Below are 25,003 nucleotides of genomic sequence, written 5' to 3' on the forward strand. Positions count from 1 at the left end.
GCAGGAGGAGAGCTTGAGAAAACTTCCCCAGGGTGTGCGCTGGGGGGACGGGGGTGGGGAGGGGAGGCGGTACCCACAGCACACGCAGGGACTGTGGATATGCAACAGCTACAAGTGACCTCACTTACACCTGCCCAAGCACAGCGACCCCTGAAGGGAGAGACGGGATCAAACCCATAAAGCCTGTAGGGCCAGGCTGCTAACCTTGCTATGAGTCCCCCTGCTGTTCAGGCACAGCACCAAGCACTAGGTATGGATTCAGAAATCAGATCTCAACGAGGTGGTGGGCCCCAATCTTGAGGAACTGACAAACCATCACCTCTAACCCTGGGCTTCAGGTCAGTAAAATGAAATGCTACGAGTTATTTCTAGGAGTCTGATGCCTCTAGCATTATGTCCCCACAATAAATCTCTATCCCAGCCTTCTGGAAGCCTGTTCCTCCCCAGGTTGTCCCCATCTTAGGACGAGGTGCTATTCTCTATCCAGCTACATAAGCCTGACAGGAGTCTAAAAACAGAAGGAGTGACTGAGTTACAAAGCCAAGTGGACACTAAAACTAGTGAGTGAAAGTTGATGAGGCATGGAATACTTTCATAGTCTCAAAGTATCGCCACATAATTATTAATCACAAAGAGAAATACAGTGGATTATACCAGTGGACGCCATCTTTATCCACGTGATCAACGAATGTTATCTAACGTTGGGACAAACTATCATGGGGCCCTGACGGGTACACGGAGGAGGATGCGACGTCACTCCCGAGCTATTCTTGCTACAAATGCAGAACCTCAATCTAATTGTAAGAAATCAAACCCAAGTTCCTCAACAGTCTACCAAATAACTGATCAGTACCCACCCATACGGGCCAAGGCCAAGAAAGATAAGGGAAGACTTTGGAACTGTCACAGGAGTGACAGAGGAGGAGACCGAGGGGACAAGACAAGTGAATCACTGTAAATACCGTGGAGCAGGTGCTGTGCTAAGTACAAGGGAGGCAAAAAGTCAGCTCTCTATGGAGAGAGGTCAGAAAAGGCTTCACAGAGGTGGCACCTGAATCGGGCCTCAGCTGAGGGTTTTACACTGAGGAGGGACAGCAAAGGCAGTGAAGTAAGTATTGTACGTCCAAGCAATGACAGGGGTGAGCACATTTGGACTTCACCTCAAGGGAAATGGAGTTGTACATGAGGAATTTTTTAAAAATATATATATATATTTTTTACAGATTTTATTTATTTGACAGAGAGAGAGAGACAGCGAGAGAGGGAACACAAGCAGGGGGAGCGGGAGAGGGAGAAGCAGGCTTCCCGCCGAGCAGGGAGCCCGATGCGGGGCTCGATCCCAGGCATGACCTGAGCCGAAGGCAGACGCTTAATGACTGAGCCACCCAGGCGCCCCTAAAAATCTTTTTAATTTGAAATAATTTTAGACTTACAGAAAAGTTTTTAATCGGAGAGTTCCTATACCCCCCTCACATGGCTTCCACTAATGTTAATATCTTAAATAATCTTAGTACAACTATCAACACTAAGAACTAAAGATTGGTATAATACTATTAAGTAAATTATGGACTTTATTCAGATTTCACCAGTTTCTCCCCTAATGTCTTCTCTCTGTTCTGGGGTCCAATCTAGGGTTCCAAACTTCAGTTCATGATTGTGTCTCGAACTTGTGACAGTCCTTCAAATCTTCACCTTTCAAGGCGTTGACTCTTCGGTGAGTAGTGGTCAATTATTTTGTACAATGTCCCTCAAGTTGGGTTTTGTTTCTTATAATTAGACTGAGGTTATGTACTTTTGGCAGGAACCCTACAGAAGTGATGTCATGTCCTTCAGTGCAGCGTATCAGGATGCTGATGTGTAGGAGGTTAACCTTGGCCATTTGGCTATGATGGCATCTGCTGGGTTTCTCCACTAAGAAGTTAAAAGTCACTATTTATCCCTTTGTTATTATTAAGTCTATTGGAGAAGATAATTTAGAATATACAAATATCCTTTTTTAAGAAAGATTTTATTTATTCGAGAACAAGAGCGATCACAGAGGAAGAGGAAGAGGGAGAAGCAGGCTCCCCACTGAGCAGGGAGCCTGATGCGGGACTCAATCCCAGGACCCTGAGATAACGACCCCAGCCAAAGGCAGACGCTCAACCGACTGAGCCACCCAGGTGCCCCCAAATATCCTTTTTCTCCTCAAACTCTTGCCCACTAATTTCAGTATCCACTGGTATATCTTGCCTGTAACAATTATTATTATTATGGTGCTCAAATGATGGTTTTCGATTCTTTTATTCCATCCACATTTATTAATGGAAATTCTTCTGTAAGGAGGGGCTATCTCGGGCGCCTCAGTGGCTCGGTCGGTTGAGCATCTGACTCTCGGTTTCAGCTCAGGTCACGGTCTCGGGGTCTTGAGATCGAGTCCCGCGTCGGGCTCTGTGCTGGGCATGGAGTTTGCTTACGATTCTCTCTCTCCCTCTCCTCTGCCCCTTCCTGCCCCAGCTTGTGCATGCATGTTCTCTCTCAAAAACAGTTGTTTTTTTTGTTATAAAACTGAAAAATAAAAGCTCTCTCTTCTCCCATTTATTTATTCACCCACTCATTCATTTACTCACGCCTAAACATGTGGCTATGTATCCATTCTATGGTTTATGATCCAGTGTTACTGACACTCATTTCCTTGCTCAAATTGCCACAGCTATGGCCACTGAGAGTTCTTTCACGTTGGCTCTCTCGTCTTTTGAGCACCTCCTGACTTTCTGGCACAAATACTCTGGGCTCGTGGTGTATTTTTCCTGCTCCAGTACCGGCACCAACCTTGTCTTGGAAGCCATCAGTTCTAGGCATTATCTAATGACATTCCAGAAGGAGCACTGGGGTAGCAGCGGTGTGGACTGATGGGGACGGAGCCCGGGGGCAGACAGACCAGTTCTGGCACCTTTCAGAACTAGGAACTGGAATGTGAGCAGCAGTGATGCTGAAGAGGAGACAGGTGGCAGAGATCGGAGAGGCCGAAATGATGGGCCGTGGCATCACGTAGGTGCCGAGGGAGAGGGGGGCGCATCCCCAAGGTCTCCGAATTTCTCCCAGGGAGTCTGGCAGCATACTGACCAGCATGGTGAAGGGCGGGCGGGCCAGCCAGCCAGGGGAGGGGAGCTGGCCTAGGGGGGCAGGGCAGCCCTGCAGCAGGCTGTAGGGTGTATCAGGCCTGGTGCTCAGCAGAGAGGCCAAGGCAGCAGCATCACGGGAGTAGATGAAGTCGTTGAGAGAGTGGGGGAGGGGGGAGGACAGGAACTTGGGCCACATCACGCATAGGGACAGACAGGGAGGAGAGCCAGAAAAGCCGGCAGTAGGGGAAATGGGACAAGAAGGGTCACAGAAGCCTGGAGAGACCAAGTGTCAAGAAAACAACCAAGAGTGATAAATAGAGCAGACGGGTCAAGTCGGATAAACACTTCCAAGTTTTCACTAGATATGGCAATTATATTTAGCAATTTTTAAAAGCAGGTTTAATGGAGTGATAAGATAGGAGCAGAGGGAAGAAAAAAGAGGTGGTGAGAACGGGGATAAGACAAAATTTAGAGACTCTTGTTTGAAGAATTATGTGCTTGTGGGGTGCCTGGGCAGCTCAGTTGGTCAAGTGTCTGACTCTTGATCTCAGCTCAGGTTTGGATCTCAGGGTTTTGAGTTCAAGCCCCATGTTGGGCTCCATGCTGGGAATGAAACCTACTTAAAATAAATAAATAAACAAACAAATAAATTTTAAAAAATCATGCACTCCTTAGCAGAGGTCGCAGAGATGCATCTGCTGGACATTTGTATGTCTCCCACATATCAGGCCGTGAAAGCGGCTCAAGTATGCTTCTGTGCCGGGGGAAGGAGCTAGAAGGGAGGGGAAAAAAATAAAAAATATAGAAGGAAGAAGATACGCAACAGAACAACCACCTAGAAGAAAGAGAAGATGGGAGGGTGGGCCAGAGGGAATCAGCCTTGACTGTGGATCTGTGCTCTACCCAAGGCTGGCCTGCAAGTCATCATTACATGATTTAAACAGCTTTAAAGATGATCTTACAGAGTTACAGTTTCTATGTCCAAATTTTTAAAAAATTTAATAATCTAGGGTCAACGGTCAACAAACTACAACCTACGGCCTGTTTCTGTAGGGCGTCTGAGCCAAAAATGGTTTTTATATTTTTAAAAGGTTGTTAAAACAACAACAAAGACGACTAGGTGAAAGAGGCCACCTGTGGCCTCAAAAGCCTAAAACATCGGACTCTTTACAGAAAAACTATGCCAAACCCTCCTCGTAGCAAGCATACAATATTTAAAAATCCGGTCTAAAAGATAGGCAAAACCGCAATACCTTTGAGAAAACACTTGCAAAAGTGACACGGCCATGGTGACAGGCCTGTGGGAAAAACATCAGATACACTGCCAGGGTTTCTCCATGATAATCCAGTCTTCCTGGACAGTAATCTGGTTTTACTCTCCAAGAACGAATCTGTTTCTATCTTCAGAAATATATACACCAGGCACACAGCCCCCAAAGTGGGTTTACCTGTACCCACAAAAAATACAAAGAAAAAAGAACCTCCTGTTTTTTTTTTTTTTTTCCTAATTTGCTTATAGAGTCACTATTCAGAAGAAAAAAGAACTGGAAATTAAAACGTCAAAGGGGAACGATGGAGCAAGTTGCATCATACAGCAACATGATGTAGTAAGAACTGGCTATTAAAAAGGATGATTAGGACGTGATATTAAGCTGTAAGGAGAGGGAAAGATGAACCGTAAGTGACAGGTCTATCTGGGTGATGACAACTATTAAGTACACTGCTCAGAACCAGAATAAAGGGTGACATGAATAACTCTTGTGTGATCTTCCGTGATTTTTTTGTGTAAAAAAAAAAAAAATTCTTAAAATTTAAATCAGGTTCTTGTAACTTTGCAAGTAAAGCAGTCCATAAAATTTACCTCTTAGAAGACAAGGTTTGAAAATGCACGTTAAAATTTTAAGATGAGTTCAAAGGCAGAATCATGATGCAGCAAACTTGTGAAGCAAAAAATTCCTCTAGAATGAAACAAGCCTGAGCCCTTGCTCCGGTCACACCCTGACCTTCTGGAAAAGCACATAAAAGAAAGACATTCATGCCACAACCTGTCAAGACAGTTCCAGATTTTCTACTCAGGATGCATTTTCAGATGCTATTTAAAAGAGGCTCCTTCTCTGTACCCTTTGAAGACCCCATGCACACGGTCCTCTCAAGCGCTGGCCCTTTGATTTGGGGGCACTTCTCACAAGGGTTCTCTAGTGGGAAACTGGCTCCTCTCATTCTTTTTCACGGCAGGATATGAAGTGCTACAGAACTTCTGCATTCCGACTCACCTCCCATTCCTTCTTTGCCAACGTAAAGAGTGAGGAGGAGGATTTGCGCTCCTGAATCAGCTCACAGGAAGAGTAAGAATTTCTATGACTTTATTATTGTGTTTGTATGCATCCTTTCAAAGCAGTTCAAACCAAAGCATGAAGTGAAGGTTATGAAACGTTTCTTTTTTTTTTTCCCCCTTTTTGAGGAAGGAGATAGTGAGTGGGGTAGAGAAAAACAGAAGCAGAAACACAGCCTCGAGCACGGCCCCGTGCATCCCCTTTCAGAAAGGGTGGGCGGAGCGCCTCTCCAGCAGCTTCAAGCCGCCTCCTTGCTTCTGGCGCCTCCGCAATTTGCAATCTACTGTTATAAACTTCTCCAAACAACCTGAAGCTCAAAGCGCCTTCCAAAATGTTGTCAAGGGAATGAATGCTTCTCAATTAATTCTTTAGTCATGTCATCACAAAAGCTCTCTCACTGGAGCTGCTCCTTCTGAATAAAGAATTTGGTCCCTTCCTCTCCAGGTTTCTTGGCACCAGAAACAGCCTGTTGGGTTGACTGTGCATCTAAAACAGGGCAAATTAAAGACTCCCTTGTAGTAACTTCTGTCGTAGACGGTCTATTCTGTCTCTCTCCCCCATCCCCAGCACATGGCCAGCTACTCAACAAAAGTTACAGGAAAAAGTGTCACCTTGTCTGGGAGCAGCGTGTCCAGCATCCTGGACTCTGATCTTCCACGTCTCTGTCAGTACATACAGACAGCAGTCAACTCAATTCTCTCATGGACGGGGTTTCCAGTAATGGGCTTAGTGCCTCTGGCCCTAGAGATAAAGACGAGGGCTCTGAAAGCACCCAGTGCACCTGTCTGTTCTAGTTCTCCCCACAGAATGAAAGACAGACAGGCAGTGATGAAGGCACACACGATATGCTCAAGGAGCCTGTAGGAGGGAGTGATTATTTGGCGGAACTGGGAAAATGTTAGGAAGGGGTATCAGAATCAGGGCCTGAAGGAGGAGTACACATGTATCTGTCAGAAAAGAGGTCAAGAAAGGCAGAGACAAGAAACACGTGCAAAAATAAACATATGTATTCACAGATACTTCACCTGTGAAGCACTCCCAGAATTTTCAAGAACCAGAAGAGTATAATGAAGATGTTTATTCAGCAATGTTACCCCAAATTCAACACAAAACCAGAATGTTACGTTTCCCACTTTCCTTAGGCAGCCAGGCTCAAAACCTGCTACCCCTCCTCCTTCTTCATCCTTAGTCCCCACATTCAGTGAACAGCGGGCTGCTTTCTTCCCTAATCCCGGATACTGGCCTCTAGCCGGTGCACAGGCACTGCCATGGTGGACTGTCCACATCAGCCAGCAACTCCAGGGCCCTCCCAGGCCTGTGGACATACAAGAACCAAGTCACCTTCCTAAAGTGGACCTCCATTCATAGTACTAGTGTTTAATGAGTGAACAAAAATCTAAACTAATTAGCTGGCACTCTAGAATCCGTTCTTACCTACCTGTCCATCCACACTTGCCCCCATTCCTATTCGAGCCTCCAGTCCAGTCCCATCGGTCTATTGACTACCTGAGTGCACACCTTCTGATCCTGTGCTTATACCTCTCTCCTACCTGAATGATCCTTGCCTCTCTTTATGTTCCCCCCTCAATTCACCCGCTAGAACTCCTCTTCAAGGCTTTGCCCAAATTCTGTTTCCTGCATGAAACCTTATGTGATCACCCAAGGACTTCTTCCTCTGCACAACTCCTAGAACCACAAGCAGCTATACAATTAAAATACTGTCCTATACTGTGTCTTTGCACAGCTAAGCTGTAAACTTTGAAAACAGATTCTGTGCTTTACAGAATCTTTTAAAGCTGTCCCTAATTGAATACTCAAAGTGATAAGCACTGTTTACTAGTGATCATGAGGACGTGAACCTAGACTCTCTTTGGTCTTCTCACTGACAAGTCCTATTGCCACTACCTCTAATTCAGACAGTTTATTCCAACTCATTGACAAACCCTAGTCCAGGGCTTCCTTATTTCCTGTCCCAACAACTGCAGCACCCTCCCAAATAAGACTACATCTTCTCCTTCTTATAACCCCTCAATGTCTATCCATAACCGTTAAAATAAAACCTAAACTCGTGCACGGACTAAACCATGTTGGAAGATTATATTGGGTCCCTTTCCCACACCCCACCACCTCTCCAGTCGGTTCCCAATACACATCCAGCAGCTCAGGGAAATGCTACAGTGAAAAGTTTAATCTTACTGGAGAGCAGTGTGAGTGCCAACCCAGGACAACAGGGTCCTGCCCACCCCTCTAATTTTGTTTCATGCCATCCTACCCACTGCTCACCATCTTATGCTGGTGTTCTTCTGCCCCCCACCCCCCGCCCCATCTGGTGTGCCTGTCTGTTCTGGTCTCTGGACCAGTGCACTTCGGTTTCCTGTGCCCCCCTGCCCCACCCCCTTTCCAGACCCCCCCCACCTGCTCTCGTCAATCCTCCTGCACCTTCAGATCCTCAGAGTGGTGCTCCTTCCACCCGGACCGCAGCAGCAACCATGTCCATCCCTTACATCTCTCTGTGGCAGACGTCTTCACTGTCTGCCTCCTCAGATGGACTCTATGGATGCCGGAGCCCTGGGCGCCCAGGGCACGGCTGTGCCACACAAAAGTGCTCAAGAAAAGTTTAGTGAATGAACGAGCATATCAGGGAACCTTGACCAACGATCCATGTTCTCAAAGACAGTTGTTTCTGTAAAGGTGATTAACTGGAGTCACTAATGTAAAAAAGTCCATGATCAGATGAGTCATTTAAATAGACTTTTAGAGCAGACTTTCAGAATGATCTGCTCCAAAAATAAAGTCAACCTATTCCTTCCCCATTCTTGAAATGGACAGCACCACACAACATCAGGATATACAGTACTGAAAAATTAAGTGAACGTCGAAAGTACATTGAAAAGTCTTTGGTCCTATGTTTATTTCCTTCACTAGCCCCAACAAGGGAGAAAAGATAACTAAGTGATTTAGGTCCCCACGTACGCAGGCTCAGGCCCGACACTGTCTGTGGGAGATGCAGTCTGACAGCAGTCAGCGCACAAACACCACCAAGCCTCGCAACGTACAAGACTCCGCGACTAGTGCGGTGTGAGCTCCTCGCCTGTCACCTGTCACCACAGTCTCCGCGGCACCCAGCTGTCACCGAGTGGCTTCTTGTGTATCTGATGGACAAACGGCTAAACCTATAATCAAGCCCCTAGACAGTTAACACTAATGACGTAAGGTCCCTTTACTGCCACCTCTAGCTGTGATGGGTTAACACAGTACACGTCCTCCTTTACGACAGTGCTAACTTTTTTACAATGGATTTTCTTTTCTTTTTTATTTGAGTATAGCTGACACCCAATGTTACCTTAGTTTCAGGTGGACAACACAGTAACTCAACCAGTTTATACGTTATGCTATGCTCACCACAAGTGTGGCCGCCATCTGTCCCCATACACGGGATCACAATATTATCGACCATATTCCTCATGCTGCGCCTTGCATTCCCATGACTTACTCATTCCATAACTGGAAGCCTGTATCTCCTTCTCCTCCATTATGCCCAACCCCTTCCCCCTCCCCTCTGGCAACCATAAGTTTGTTCTCTGTAATTCTAGGTCTGATTTTCTGCTTTTTGTTGTTTGTTCATTTGTTGCTTTTATTTTTTTAGATTTTACTTATCCGTGAAATCATACGGTATTTGTCTGTCTTTATTTCACTTAGCATAAAACCCTCTCGGTCCATCCACGCTGTCTTGAATGGCATGGTCTCATCCTTTTTTATGGCTGTGTAATAGTCCACTGTGTAAATATACCACATCTTCCTTATCCATTCATCTACTGATGGACACTTAGGTTGCTTACATATCTTGGCTACTGTAAATAATGCTGCAATAAATGTAGGTAGGGGTACATGTATCTTTTGAAGAGTGTTTTCATTTTCTTTAGATAAACACTCGATAGTGGAATTATTGGATCATACGGTATTTCTAGTTTTCATTTTTTGAGGAACCTCTATACTGTTTTCTGCAGTGACTGTACCAGTTTACATTCCTAGCAATGGTGGACGAGGGTTCCTTCTCTACATCCTTGCCAACACCTGTGATTTCTTGTCTTTTTGATTTTAGCCCTTCTAACAGGTACACAGTGATATCTCATTGTGGCTTTGATTTGCATTTCCCTGATGATGAGTGATGCTGAGCATCTTTTGATGTGTCTGTTGGCCATCTGTGTCTTCTTTGGAAAAAAGGACAAAGTTAATTCTTGAACTGTAGTGTATTATTGGTAAGTGCAATCTCACATGCATACGGGTTAAGGCAGTGATGTCATTTCTAAAGAATGTACCAACAGCTGTGACAGTGGTGCATATGTTCATAATTCACTTTCCTATCAGTAGCAAAGGAGACGTTGGGGAAAGGAAGTAAAACAACTACTTTGTTCCTACCCCTCTGCCCCCCAACTGCAGGAGGTAAAAAAACTAAAATTTTATTCCCTTCCTGCCAACCACAGGGATTATCATTTTCAGGCAGGGGATAGACTTAGTAGTTCTGGTCACACAAGGCAGTACTAGTACTTGAAAGGAGCCAGGCAGGAAAACAAGCAAACAAACCAACCAACCAATTAACCAACCAAACACACCCAAAATGTCCCATACCTGCTAGAGTAGGTCTAAACTTTGCACTCCAGCTTTGGTGTAGAAAAACTGGGCATTGGTGGGAAACGCTTCCTTTTGCTAGCCAAATGGAAGACTATACAAGAAGACCTGGGGCCTACTGGCCTCTAATTCCATCCCGAAGAAGAAGTGGGCAAGGAGAAAAGGGAAACCAAGGATCCCCTCAGCTCTTACACAAGTGCCACTCTGCTCAAACTTCCGGCTACTCCCAGTGAACGTGCTCCACGCATCAGAAGAGCCTCGTACCAACCCCACATTCCTAAATGGGAGGTTTCCTCCAATTCAAGGACCGAGAGATAGCAATTTAAGTGACAAAAGCCTACAAATATTTTGAGCTCAAGAATACTAAACAATTGGGGCACCTGGGTGGCTCAGCTGGTTAAGTGACTGCCTTCGGCTCAGGTCATGATCCTGGAGTCCCAGGATCGAGTCCCGCATCAGGCTCCCTGCTCAGCAGGGAGTCTGCTTCTCCTCTGACCCTCCCCCCTCTCGTGCTATCTCTCTTTCATTCTCTCTCTCTCAAATAAAATCTTTAAAAAAAAAAAAAAAGAATACTAAACAATTTACAATTATTCAGAGGCACAGGCAAGAGGCTACCAATGATGCTCATGTGACTACAAAACCACAATATTTCTACTCATCTTACCACGCTAATATGAAAATCACAAGCATCAAATGTCTTTTATTCCTAAAAAGATAGGGAAACATTCAGTAGTTGGAAAGAATCACAAAATACCTGTGGGAAAAAATATACATTTAAGGTTCTATATCCATCAGCACATTAACTCTACAAAGGAAAACGAAGGACATTTGTCTACATCCCATTACTCAACAGTCTCTTTTTTAAAACCAGTCCTTCCATCTTCCATTTTTATACATGCTGCCTCTCAAAACTTTATTGCTTAAAGGTTATTTCATCTAACAAAATTTTACCAAGATCTTATTTTCCTTAAGTATTCTATTTTCCTAAGATCTCTGAATAGAGGGAAAAATACTATAATTTATTCCCACAGAGGAATGGACTCAGCAAACATTAGACCATCATTTTATAGCTAAGTCACTTTTTGGCACTAAACACCAAGAAAGAAGACTTCACTCTCTGCTCTTCTGAGCACAGGGGTCAAGAGCTCCGGCTGAGCACTGGAGGGCATTCAGACATGACCTTTACCCTCCAAAGAACTACAAATGCCACCTTTACCTCAGCCTTTGATTTCCTTCCTTCTTTGGACTCAGTGTGTCTTAGGGGATGGAGAACCCACAGGAAGCACTTGAATTCAAGGTTGCAACCAGTCTGCCACTTGTCACACCCCACACCTCCGCGTCTCCACCCTTAACCTAGAATTCTAACTTACAAATTATTCATTCATATTATAGCTTCAGTACACAAAATGATAGACTTGTCTACTGCTGAAGGATCATGCGGCTCCCTGAAGGACTAACCTCACATAAGCCAAATGACTCCTTATTTGTCCTAATTATGTTTTCTTTATGGATTATAAATAGATTTTAAGCCTCACTTTGATATCATGAGACAAACTGATTAACAGTTTAAACAATGGATAGAGTGGCTTTGTAATCTGGACGCTTAGGCTATATTATCCAAATCTACATTGTAAGAACCAGAGTTTATGGAAAAGCACTTTGCTTGATTCTCTAAATTACATAAGAGAAATTACTTTAAAAACATTGAAGAGGACTTACAGGAGAAAATACAAACTGTAAGAAGAGGCAGAAGTCAAAGGGCATAGATTAAAAAATGACAACTTATCCATCAGTGCTCATGAGAGATGTTTTACTTCTATCACATATACTATTACTCAAAATGCCAATCCTCAGGAAAGTTCTACAGTAAATCTAAACACTTAACATTTCACTTTATGTCAGATTCACTAGTCTAACAAGAATTTTATTGATTTGTTTCATCATTTGAAACTTTCCAAAAACCTCTCCAGAATTCGAGCATTCACTGCTACTAGCAGGCAACCACTATCTCGGATAAATAAACAAATACCTTTAAGCTGAAATGAGTAATCTATGTTAAACTTAGAGCTCCAATTTGCAAGTGCTTAGTTTCCTTAGAAGCCACAGAAAATACTGCTTTGGTCTTCTGAAATGGAACATACTTTAATATCAGTTCTGAAAAACTTACATAAGAAAAGGGTTTAATCAAACACGATTGCAAACACTAAAAAGGAGGGGAAGGTGAAAGAGAAGGAGGAGAAGGGGGAGGAAGAGGGAGAGGAGAAGAAGAAAAAAAAATCATTTTGCATTATATGACTGTAAGCCCTTCAGGACAGATTTCATCTCGTGAAGCAGTTGTTCGGGATGCCTTACAGTGGCTGGATGAAAACAAGGCCCAGATCCACTGAAAGATATTCAGGCCCAACTTACTTCCCAGCACCGAGAAGGAACAGCAAGGGGCAGGTCTCATCATTTGAATTTTAAGAATGTTCAAGACTCAGCAAGAGTCTCAAAACCGGGAGCTTCTAGCTGAACCCTTGGGCACTAAGGAACTTACCAGGCTACAGTCATCATTCAAAATCCCGTGACAGGAGCAGACGCATGCAGGGGACCACAAACTCAAAGCACAAGTGAAAGAAAAGGGACTTGGGTACCAAGAGCATGCTCTGCACACAGGAGACAAAACTAATGTACATTAGTGCCTATCAAGTACTAACAGGACAGGTTTCAGGTGCCCAAAGAAAGGATGATGACAATTTCCATGCTGCTCTGAAACTTGGACTTCCTACAGAGATCATATTAGTCTCCTTAAGTAGTTCATCAGCATCATCTATGAGTCAAAGTTTAGATTTAAATGGCAAAACAGGCTCATCGATAATTAGGCCTTGGAATACATCCAGAGTAACAGCATAAAATAAATGCTTGTTACAAAACAGCTCTACGGGGCTGGGTTTATATAGCAGAATACCCAACCAAATCCTGTATGACAGGGCAAAGGAAACGCTTTAATGTCAATGCGCAACAAAACTTTAAAGGATACAATAAAGCTGTAAGAACAGAAACAGACCCCCTCTCTCCACAACATATACACAAAGCAAAACAAAAATAGCACGGAGCTACACAATTCACACTTAAAGGGGATTTGCTATTCATGTGGCCAGGCCAACCTCACTTCGCAGATGAGGAAACCAAGTCCCAGAAAAGCAGTACAAGATGCTCTAGACTGGCTTCTGGGCCCAATGTCTCCACTCCACCCTCACAGAACCTGCTTTCCCTGAAAAACAAGGGGGAGAAACTGCCATTCTTACCGTTGGCTGACTCAAGGGTTCTAAAAATCTTGAGGATCTTTCTTCCCTTTACTCTCCAGGACGAAAAGCTAAACAAATTAACGTTCCAACAGCTACCCCCCAAAAAACGAAATTCTCAAGAGTGAACAGAAGCTCTTCTGGGCCCATGATCATGGCGGTGGCAGCAGACATGCCCTCGATGTGCAGAAGGACACAGGCAACTTTGTGCACCTGCACGTGCTGTGGAGATACTCCTCTGCATCATTGGCGCCAAGGACCACGTGAACTTGGCTGAGGCTGACAAGGTGAATGGCAGGCTCAACAGCCAGTTTAAAACCTATGCTATCTGTGGGGCCATTTGCAGGGTGGGTGAGTCAGAGGACTCTATCCTCTGACTGGCCAAGGCCAATGACATCATTTTAAAGAACTTCTGACTGGAGAGGATCACGGATGTGGAATATCGGTCATAAGTAAATAGCACCCCCCCCCCGACAAAAAAAAGTGAATAGAAGACAGGAACCTACACCTGTCCCTGAAGAATCATACAGTGGTTCGTTTTCCAATCCTTTTCAACTACATTACTCCCAAAGAAACATAGCTCATAAGAGAAAAGAGTCTGAACTCTCTATCAGATCAATGCGATTGTGCCAGAATCAGAAGAGCCTCAGACATGAAGCAGAGCAAACTCTGCAATATTCAAGAGAAAGGGAAATTTCCTATAAGCCTCAGGGAACCTTTCCCAGAAGGTCTCAGGGTTGCTGAGAAAGGAAAGATTCTGTGGGTCGTTATACCAACGAATTCAATTTTGCCTTAAAGGTCGTCAGCCACATTTTTTTTTAAAGATTTTATTTATTTGACAGAGAGAGCACAAGCAGAGGGAGAGAGAGGGAGAAGCAGGCTCCCTGCTGAGCAAGGAGTTCGGTGTGGGACTCGATCCCAGGACCCCGGGATCATGACCCGGGCCAAAGGCAGCCGCTTAACCGACTGAGCCACCCAGGCATCCCCGTCAGCCACATTTAGATTTAGTTTTCTCAACAAACTGAAGGAAAAAACGTCCTTCAGGGAGCTGCGAAGAGGGCATACTGGGAAAGCAGAATCCCACTTACTGGGCTTCATGATGGACTGTGGAAGGTCCTGCCTGCCTTCCAGCAGCATCTGTATCCTAACGCTGCTTGACACATACTCTACACAACCTCTTCTCAGGTTATCATTAGGGTTCTACTGCTAAAGCCGAGTTTTGTTTTTTTCCTTTTATACTGAAAGTCTTCCTAGTGTATGATAGCTAAGAGTAGCAGGAGGAAAAATAAATGCTAAACCAGAGATAAAGCACAGGAAATGATTAAACCAGTAAGTTAGGTTAAAAGACTTTTCTATATTAAAATAGTAGAAAGTATGCCAAATGAGTTGCTTTAATTCCTACTCTGCCAAAGCTGAATTGGTTCCCTCTGTTGGGAACCAATTCAAAAGCAATATATAACATTGTTTCTAAACCACACAACTTTACATTGCTTAGGATAGTTACTTAAACTAGGCTAACCAAAGATAATAAACAAAACTAAAATTTTTATAAAATGTCAGAGACTACCAGACTTTTGAACACCCAATCCACGTATTAATGACATCACAGATCCAAATGCTTAAGCTTCAAAAGGGAAAGTAAGAAACATCAAGTGCTAGAACATGCAAATTCATTTTGTTTCAACATAATTCTTTAAAGTTCCTTTCAAACAAAACAGACACATTATAAAAGCCCAAAATCATAGGTGTCAAAAGTTAACTAAACAGTTTATTTCAAAGTAGTAATACAGATTGGTCAAATTGCTTTGAAGTAGTCTTGAGATTGACCATTTTAAAAGACAACCAAGAACATTCTAGCACTTCAACAGTCAAATGAACTTAAAATAATGTCACTGACAAAAACACATGGTCTGATTCATATTTATCTATAAAATGTCAAAAACATCTGTCCTACCTACTAAACAAGATGGAAGTGAAAATCAAAATGAGACAGTATGTAAAAGTACTTGATAAGCATTTAAATTATAACATATTGTGAATCGATAAGCAGTAGAGCTTACACAAAGAATAGTTAAGTATGAGTTAATGTTGTAACTTGGTATGGTTAGAGTAGGAGATGAAGTGTCATTAACTTGGGAGTCTAATCTTAGTTCAACCACTAAGTACTAGTAACTTCATCATAATAAAATCACTAAGGCCCACTGAGTCCCATTTCCTTATTTGAAGAGTAACAGAGTTAGACCAGAAAAGATCTGAAGTCCCTTTCAGCTTGGCCACCTTGATTAATAACACCTAAATTAATAACACCTAAATTACTGCTATTATAAATAAGTAACATTTGACACTACGAAATATTATCATTATTTGCCACCACGTCACAAGTGGATACCACGCCTCTCCTAATGCAGCAGATACAGCAGTAAATACCACTACCTTTGTAGACTTGTGTGCCGACCTGGAAGAGTTCAAAGCACTATTTCACATTCCTGCACAGGTCAAAGATTAAATGAGACAAAGACACATTTTCTCTCTCGTTTATCCGACTAGTGAGCTGAAGTCAAGAGTAAGTCACCTGTCAACAGCTCACAGCTATAACAGTAAAAGCTGGAAGGAGAAAACAGGCCCAGTGCTCTTCTCAATCAGGGATAACTGAGCATCTGAAATGAAATATAACAGAGCCAATCATCTAATGTCCAACCTGCTGGGGAAGAAAGGCAGGCAGTCACTCATTCAACACATATGCTGAACCACTAGGCACTGTCCTTTCTGGCTGCCAGGGATATAGTAATGGACAAAGGAAAAATCCCTGACCTCACAGAGCTTACACTGTGGTTGGGGAAGATGGGCAAAGTAAATGAGTGAAATAGAGGGTATATTATAGTGGTAAGTGGTATGGAGAAAACTGAAGCATAGAAAGGGGATAGAGAGCATGTGTTTGGCGATTTGTAATTTTCTTTTCAGCCTGCTGGATGCCACTTAACAGAACTGCAACAATAATGCATCTAAAGTACTTGTCCTAAGTATTTCCCCAAACAGGGAATACTTCGGATACAGGGAAGACCCTGATCCGCCGATTCCAATTTGATATTGATTGCTCAAATCTTGGAACTGCCAGCTAGGATCTGTCATACCGGCAATCCAAATTCCATATTAACAAAGACTCTCTGCACCCCACCTTTATTTATTTATTTTTTTTAAAGATTTTATTTATTTATTTGACAGAGAGAGACACGGCGAGAGAAGGAACACAAGCAGGGGGAGTGGGAAAGGGAGAAGCAGGCTTCCCGCCGAGCAGGGAGCCCGACGCGGGGCTCGATCCCAGGACCCTAGGACCATGACCTGAGCCAAAGGCAGACGCTTAACGGCTGAGCCACGCAGGCGCCCCTGCACCCCACCTTTAAATCCACAAAGAGTCCAAGTAGATTTACAGAGCTCAGCCAGAAGTTACAAGAGCACCTGAACTGCTTCTGAGTTGGCATAGAAATCTCCTAATGCAAAGGTTAAAATGGAGTTTGGGTTGTGCTAGGACAAAGCACTAAGAATACCATGCACATCATTTTGCTTTTTCTGACCTGTCAATTCTAGTGACATTCTCTATTAGTCTATATTTAACCCGCTTACTGGACAGTTTCTCCAGCTTTTAGTATTTGTTTTTCTTTTATTAAAAGAGCAACCCAGTTTGCAGGAAGTTGCTATAAGAAAATATAGCCCCTTGCAAGATCTGATACACTTGGTTAAGCACCATCTAATCAACCTTAATTAACCTGGTTAGTTGACTTAGGATATCAGGTTAAGCTTTGTTTTAGTTGTTTTAAAATGCCCTCTGAGTCTCTAAAATCTCATGATCCTCGCTTGGAACCGCATCCTGAGAATTACAGTAAGTGCTCTAAAATTAGCTACAGCTTACTTTAACGTGTCTATAACGCACAGCCTTGCTTTTAAATGGAGCTCCCACCGGGAGTGAAAAAAGACACGTCTGCCAGGAACTTCGGCCTTGGGGTCAGATCGCCGATCCCAGGGAGAAGATCCCACGAGCTTTTCCTTCTGCCCACAGCTGGCGAGGAAGTGTTTGTTTGGCTCCTCCGCGGGAGGGGCGCGCCCGGCTCAGTTCGCCGCGCGGGCCCGGCCCACTGCGCGATTTGGAGGCGAGCGGCCGGCAAACTTCAGCCGGGCTCCGCGGGCCGGGCCCGGGCGAGGCCCCGCCCTGCTCGCGGGTGCGGGTCCCGGGCCGCCTCAGGACGGCGTCCGGGGGGCCTCGGCGGCTCGGAGGCCCGGGCGAACGCCGGGCGGTGGGCACCGGAGCTGGGAGGACGGGAGGGCTGCGGCCCGGGCTCCGGGGTCGACTCCAGAGGGCCGGGGTTCCCCCAGGGGGCACGGGTCTGGCCCGAGGGTAACCGAAGCTAGGGGGCTGTCCCGGGGGCCCGGCAGGGCGTCCGGAGGGACCCCGCGCCGAGCGGTGACCAGGGAGGAGTGGGGCGGCTGGGGGAGGGGGACCAGGGGCTCCCGGGACACGCCCGGCCCGGCCCGCCCCCGGGCTCCCGTCAGCGCGGCCCCGCCCGGCCCGCCGCGGCCCCCTCCTCACCTGATGTATGGGCTGGCCGCCGCCAGGATGTTCTTCTGCACCGGGATCTCCTCCCCGTCGAGGACCAGGTGCGCGTCGCAAAAGCGGGACTCCTCGCGGAAAGAGCTGAGCGCTCGCAGCAGACGCGCGGCATGCTGTGGGTCGGACACAGCGCTGCCTTCGGCCATCTCGGCGCCGGCTCGTCAGCCCTCTGGTCCAGCTGCCCCAGCCGCCCCGCCAGACCCCTCGAGCTGCCCGCGTCCGGCGCGCGCCCTGTCTGCACAGCGCGCGCGCGCGCCCGTCCAGCCCGACTCTGCGCTCGGAGAAGCGGGAGCCCCCGGAACGCGCCTGCGCCATCGGCGGCGCAAGGGGCTTGCGCCTTTAAGGAGCCGCGGCGTTGCGTCATTTCTCCGCGACGCCCCCGCGCCCTCGGGCCCTCCCCCTCGCCAGTGGTCGCCGGAGGCGGCCAATCAGAAGCCTCGTTCCTCTGCTGGATCAGCTGGTCGCGGTGCGTCTGTCCGCCGCCTGGAACCGTTGCTGCAGTGGTGGAAGATGTGCAGGCGCCTGGGACTCTGTGGTTCAGCCCGGGGCCTCTGGCGCCGCGAGTCTGAATCCGAGCCTTGGCTCTTCCACTCAGTAGCTGTGTGGCCATGGGTAAGGTGCCCATCCTCAATTTCTCCATATGCAAAATGAAGGTGATGACTTCTTCGTGTTGTTGTGGACTCTTGTGAGCTCACGCGTGTAAGCAAGGGCGCAGTGGGTGTAGCTTTTCTTATTGATGAGAGAAAAGGCGCTTCCCGGGTAAGAGCACAGAGACCCGAGAAAGCAGGCCCTCAGAGCATCTGGTTGCCGGCTACGGAGGAGATGTAGCAGATGAAGCTAGAGAAGTACTGACAGGCCTTATATTTTGCAGAGCCTCCTTGTCTGTGGTAAAGAGGTTGGTCTTGATCCTGCAGGGGTTAGGAACTATGAGAGGGTTTTGAACAGGGTGTTTTATAAAGATCACCCAGCTGCGTGGAGAATGAGGAGGGTGGTGCTAAAGGCAGAAAGATGCTTAAATATTGCAGTACTTGAAGGAAGGGCCCGGGGACCTAAACCGAAGGATGGTGATGGACGTGGATAATAATGGGCGGCTTTAAAGGAATAGACAGAATGGCGAGGGAGAGGGGGTCAGGACTGTGTTCTGGTTGAGTAACTGCGTGGATGTTGGGACTTTTCAGACAGACAGGAAATGCCAAAGGAGTTGGGTGTGTGTGTAGAGAACCAGATGTTAAGATGTGACTAGAGTCCCAACCCGGTGAAGATCAGAGTTGTGACAGGAAGCAACTTTGGGTGAGCTCAGTCAGGGCAAGCCCCTTTGGTCTGAGGTCTCCCTGGAGGTTAAAGGGCACATGGGAGCGTGGAATGTAGCCACCATTTTGTTCAAACACTAGGTTGTTTGTACAACCTGATTGTGCAAACATTAGTTCATTTGTACAACCCTCAATAAGCTTCTAAAGAATTAGCAATTTTTCTGGAGAATTAGCGATTAGGGCCAAGGACCTGAAGAATGGTCAGCATTTCAGATAAGGCAGGAGGGGGTTTTCACTGGATCAGTTCAATCTTTTTCTTCAACCAACTGAAAGGGTCCAGTACAGCCTTGAGTCTTTCCCCTGAACCAGCTCAGGCTTTGGAGTCACCGCAGGATTCAGAGTATATAACTCTGGCAGAGTCACTGGCAGAATAGATGGGGAAAAGGAAGTTAATAGTGAAAGGTCTAGACATTTCTAGTTCCTCTTCAAACTCAGCTCAGCATTTATGGATGAAATGATAAGGATGTCTCAGATTGGCTTCAAAACAAAATGAAGGGATGGAGGGAAACGGGTGAGGATACAGATGAATCAAAAGTGTCTATGAGTTACTAATTGTTAAAGCGGGTTGTGGGTACACGGAGTTTCATTGTATTAGTCTCTGTATTTTGTGTATGTTGTAAAATGTCACAATAAAAGTAAAAAAAAAAAACAACGAGATAAGCAGCTCAAACTTACCTTCCCCGTGATACCTGCCCAGTATCCCTGGAAGCAGTCAAAACTTCTTTCTCCAAATTGTTGCTGTACTTCGAACATTGCTCTGGCAGGTAACTTATTATAAATGGGTTTATTTATCCATGTCACCAGCAAGCTTGTATATTTAAGCGGCTCGATTTCCAGGTGCTAAGCACAGTGCCGGGCCCTGGTAATGCTCACTGAATGTTGGATGGATGGAGGGATTAACAAAATTGTGAATACCAAGCACTGAATAAATGTTTTCTGAATTTTATCTTCTGTTTTTAGTTGATTTGTCTTTGTCTTCATTCTCAACTGGGTTGTTGGGGTCAAAGATGATGTATATGACAGTTCTCTGTACAATATAGATATTTGATAAATACTTATTAATTGCATGGAATGCCAGTCTACTCTTCAACTATCAGGAGGTTCCAAAACAAAACAACTTTCAAATAACAGAATTACCCTCAGGTAACCAGTTTCCCCGGAATGGGAGTGTTGCCTTAGTTGAAATAACTGGAGGTGACTGGGGATTAGTCAGGTAGGCTCTTCCTGGTAGAGGTGAACCTTCTCTGGCATTTTGACAAAAGAGAAGGAAGGGGTAGGCTCTGCCCCACAAAGCCTTCCTCCCACCCTTGGGCCCTCTTCCTTCCTACAGCACCAGGATGAGTTTTCTTGGGGCACCTGAGCTGACCTCAACACTTTATTGAAAACCTAGCATCCTTTTGATTGTTAACTTCCCTCTTAGTAAACCCAAGGTGATTTCCTGATTACCAGGGGACATCTGGGCAGAGGGCTATAGACAGACTGTAGACAGACCTGCATCAACCAGGGGAAAGGTAGTTGCTGGCTTGAGAGGATCACCTGTGCAACAGGCGGCTGATCAACAGAAGACCCTATATGTGCTTTCAGAAACAGCCCCGCTGTTGGCAGTATTTCCCAACAACCCACCTGCCTGAGTAACTCATTCATCTTTCAAAACCAAGCTCAAACATGACCTTCAAGGAAGGTCTCCAAGCAGCCTCTCAGGTCAGAGTCCCTGTGCTATGCCATGTTCCTGCTTTCTGTGCTGGACTTAACCGCACTGTAATTAACCAGTTTCTAAGTTGGTTTGTGAGCTCCTTCAAGATAGGAGCTGTGTTATATTCAGTCATGTTCCAAGGGACTTGCATAGTGCCTGGTACTTAATAGATGCCGCTCGAGTGCTTTTGCATAATTAGAGGTAGCAAGTTGGGAAAATGAGCACAGGAGGCAGGATGTAACTAACACAGTGGGGTCAGGGGGATGACAGGGAGCTGAGCAACACCCCGTCCAGAGCAGGAGGCTGCCCCTCAGCTCTAGATGATTGCTCCATGGGATTAGGGCCCAGTGGGGCCAAAACCAGTGATTTTTCAAGAGATCTGAAAATTCAGATCCACATGTCAGATGTCCCAGTTTTTCAACATTAGCTCCTCCTTTCATTTGGGAGAAAAAGATGCAGCATGTGTCTGCAGACAGGTTCTGGCTTTAATTCACTTCCAGAGGTAATCAGAAAATCACCTTGGTTTACTAAGAGGGGAGTTAACAATGAAAAAGATGCTAGGTTTTCAGTAAAGTGTTGAGGTCAGCTCAGGTGCCCCAAGAAAACATCCTGGTGCTGTAGGGAAGGAAGAGGGCCCAAGCGTGGGAGGAAGGATCTGTGAGGCAGAGCCTGCGCTCCCATCAGCTGCAAGAGCCACTCCTGGTCAGCCCTTGGACTGTTTTGTAGCCTTTCTTGTTATTGCTCAAACTGAGCCACCCTTGATACTGTTTACAGCCATCAGAATGGTATATTTGGTGTTATTGTTTCCCCACATTCCATAGACTTCAGACCTCAGCTGTTGTGAAACCAGTAATTTGAGATCCGGTAGGCTCCCAGCCATTTCAGTCCCTGGTGACTGTAACTGACCCCTTCTGCTTTAGTGGCTAAACAACCCCCAGAGAAAGGATTTTCTTTTTCTCCTTTTTTTCTTTTTTTGACTAAAATTCACAAGATATTAGCAGTGGTCATTCATTCAACAAATATTTATTCAGCACCTGCCATATGATACGTAGCAGATACAACCATGGTGAAAACAGACATAGTTACCTCACTGGTATCATTGTAGAGACTTTTTACTCTGTGCTTTTCTGATCATGAATCATTTTTACAATCAGAAAAAAATTTTCCAGTTGCAAAAAGGAAAAAAAAAGCAGCTTTATTTTGCTTTGAAAAATGAGCCCTCATAGAAGAGAAGAATCACCTTGGAGTTTGGGGTTTTGTTTTTTTAATAAATGTTGGAAAGAGGAATGAGAATCCAGTAAAAGAAATAATGCAAAGAAAGAACTTAATAGTTTGGAGGCTCTTTAGAAAACACTGACTCTCAGATTCAATTTGTTGAAGAGAAAACTGACGCAAGATGAGTCAAGGACTCAGTCAAGGTCATACATGTGACCTAGTCGAAGCGGAACACACAGGCCCAGAATTCTGCCTTCTAGCCTTGTAAGCTTTTCCATTACACCAAGTTGACTCTTCGTAAACATTAATTTGGTTGAGACAGTCTCTTCTGATTCATTTTAAGCGGTCTCTTCTGATTCATTTTAAGGCGGTCTTCGCATATTTTATGAGTTAATCTGTCATTTGTCCAAATCTATTTATAGCTCCTTTCTTTCGGAAAATCTAAGCTCTTCCAAATTGCTGAGTCAGAGAGCATCTCAGTATTTATAACTCTTGAGAGTTGATTCCATGTATTTACAAAATATTCAGAGAAGTGTCTCAGAAGCCAGTGAACTAATTAAGTTGTAACGAAGATAGTGACTGTTTCTGACCAAATCCGTGCTGTACTCCCCAGCACATGGTACAGTGCGGGACACACAGTAGGTACTCAAGAAATATTTACTTGAATGAATAAATATTAATAACTAGGGAGAACTGAGATTTTTCTGTCCGTAAGGGATTACTTCAGATGATTTCTACGACTCCCCCACCAAACACCAAGCAACAGTTTGCTAATAACTCCAAGTGAATATCTAATGGGCATCTGCAACTCAACATGTCAGAAATTAAACTCTTGGTTTACCCCTTAAACCTAATCATTCCTCAAATCTGTGGCAGCATCATTCATTTAAGGACTGAAGGACAGAAACTTAGGGACATCCTTGACCTCTGTCTCTCATACTGTTCTCACCAGCAAACCTTGCAGCTCTTCCTGTAGACAGTCTCCTGAATCCAGCCTCGTCCTACAACCTCTGCCAGTACCATCCGATAGAGCCACTAATCAACTTCCCCTAGACTCCAGCAATGGCCTCCTATTTGCCCTCCTTGCTTTTTCTCTTGCCCCCTTGTGAGTTCTTTCTCCCCATAAGCTAATCAGATCAAATTGCTTCCCAATGCAAAACCTTCCAATGGCTTCCCTGTGGCTTACAAAGCCCTATGTGAGCTTTTACTTTCTCTGTGACCTCATTTCCTACCACTGTCCTCTCCCTCAGTGTGCACTAACCAAACTGGCCTTTTTGCTCTTCTCCGACCAGGCCTCATGTATGCCCACCTCGGGGCCTTTGCACTGGCTGATTTTGGATCCTGGAAGTCTCTTTCCTCATGTTCTCATAGCTTGCTCTTTCATTCTACTTAGGTCAGAGCTTAAACATAACTCTGTTTGGATTGTTTCCAGTTCGGGGCTATTATAACAGAGCTGTTATGAACAAGTCTTTGGGTGGGCTGTTGGCACTTTTTTCTTGCATCGATGTGCCCAAGAGTTGAATTGCTTGGTCATAGGGCAGGCATATGTTCAGCTTCAGCAAACACTGCCAGACAGTTTTCCAAAGTGGTTGTACCAAATTATACTCCCACCAGTCATGCATGAGAGTTCCGTTTGCTCTGCATCCTTCTGTAATTGGTGGTGTTGCTCTTTTAATTACCCCCATTCTGGTGGGTGTGTGGTGGTATATGTATATATGTATGTATTTTAATATGTATATGTATGTGTGTGTATATATATTTATGATGTGTGTGTGTGTATATATATTAAATACATGTATTTAAGTGCTTGTTTGAGTTGTCCCTCATTTTTAAAAATTGGTTCTTCAAAGTGATAGTTCTTTTTTTTTTTTTTTTTTAAAGATTTTATGTATTTATTTGACAGAGAGAGAGACACAGCGAGAGAGGGAACACAAGCAGGGGGAGTGGGAGAGGGAGAACCAGGCTTCCCGCTGAGCAGGGAGCCCAATGCGGGGCTCGATCCCAGGACCCTGGGATCATGACCTGAGCCGAAGGCAGACACTTAACGACTGAGCCACCCAGGTGCCCTAGGAGTTCTTGATCATATATATGGGAACACACATTTCTTCTATCTGGGGCTTGCCTTTCACTCTCTAAATAGCGTCTTTGATGAACAGACATTCTTAATTTTATTGAAGTTGAGTTTATTATTCTTTCCTTTTATGGCTAGTGCTTTTCATATTCTGTTTGAAAATCTTTACAACCACAATTCTATTTTCCTATGCTCTCTTCTAGAAGTTTTTCTGTTTCCCTTTCACATTTAGGTTCACGACCCACCCCAGCTACATGCATTTTCTTAAATCCAGCTCACAACTCAGTTCACAACTTCAGTTCTCATTTACTCATTCATGCTTGTCATCACTCATTCACCTGATTCTTCAAGCACCCATTTAAAGAACTTATTGGCCAGTAGGGGAAAGGGGAGACTTGCACATACACAATATCTAGAAAGTAGTAATTTAGTTGGAAAACATGATATGATATGATATAAGCCTGATTATCCCAATAGAGTACCCAGAGTCATTTCCTCTTTGAACCTAGCAGACAGGCGCATTCCCTACATGCCAGTGACCCCGTCTTTCTCATCCATCATTGGTCCTTCACTTCTTCCAAGTCCCTATGCCTGGCATCTGAGGTGTCCCCCCCTTCATCTTCTAGATCCTCACCACCCTCATCCCAAACCTTCTGCACACACCCACCTGAATTCCCGAACAGAACAAGCTATTCATCCCACCAGCTGTTTGCAGCTGCTTTTTCCTCCTGCCTGGGCTCCTTCTCTCATGGCTGGTGCCT

General features: G+C 45.0%; 1 protein-coding gene across 1 annotated transcript in view; it reads right to left on the reverse strand.

Moving 5' to 3' along the window:
* GAN (gigaxonin) overlaps nucleotides 1–18,258 on the reverse strand; it is a 58,521-nt gene extending 40,263 nt beyond the window's left edge. Inside the window, exon 1 of the mRNA XM_032389856.1 lies at nucleotides 17,933–18,258. Within this exon, the coding sequence (XP_032245747.1) occupies nucleotides 17,933–18,099 (167 nt within the window). The 5' untranslated portion in view covers nucleotides 18,100–18,258. The remainder of the gene's footprint in view (nucleotides 1–17,932) is intronic.
* Nucleotides 18,259–25,003: the final 6,745 nt, after the last annotated feature.

Source organism: Phoca vitulina, unplaced genomic scaffold (genome assembly GCF_004348235.1).
Source record: "Phoca vitulina isolate PV1807 unplaced genomic scaffold, GSC_HSeal_1.0 scaffold56, whole genome shotgun sequence".
Taxonomy (NCBI): domain Eukaryota; kingdom Metazoa; phylum Chordata; class Mammalia; order Carnivora; family Phocidae; genus Phoca; species Phoca vitulina.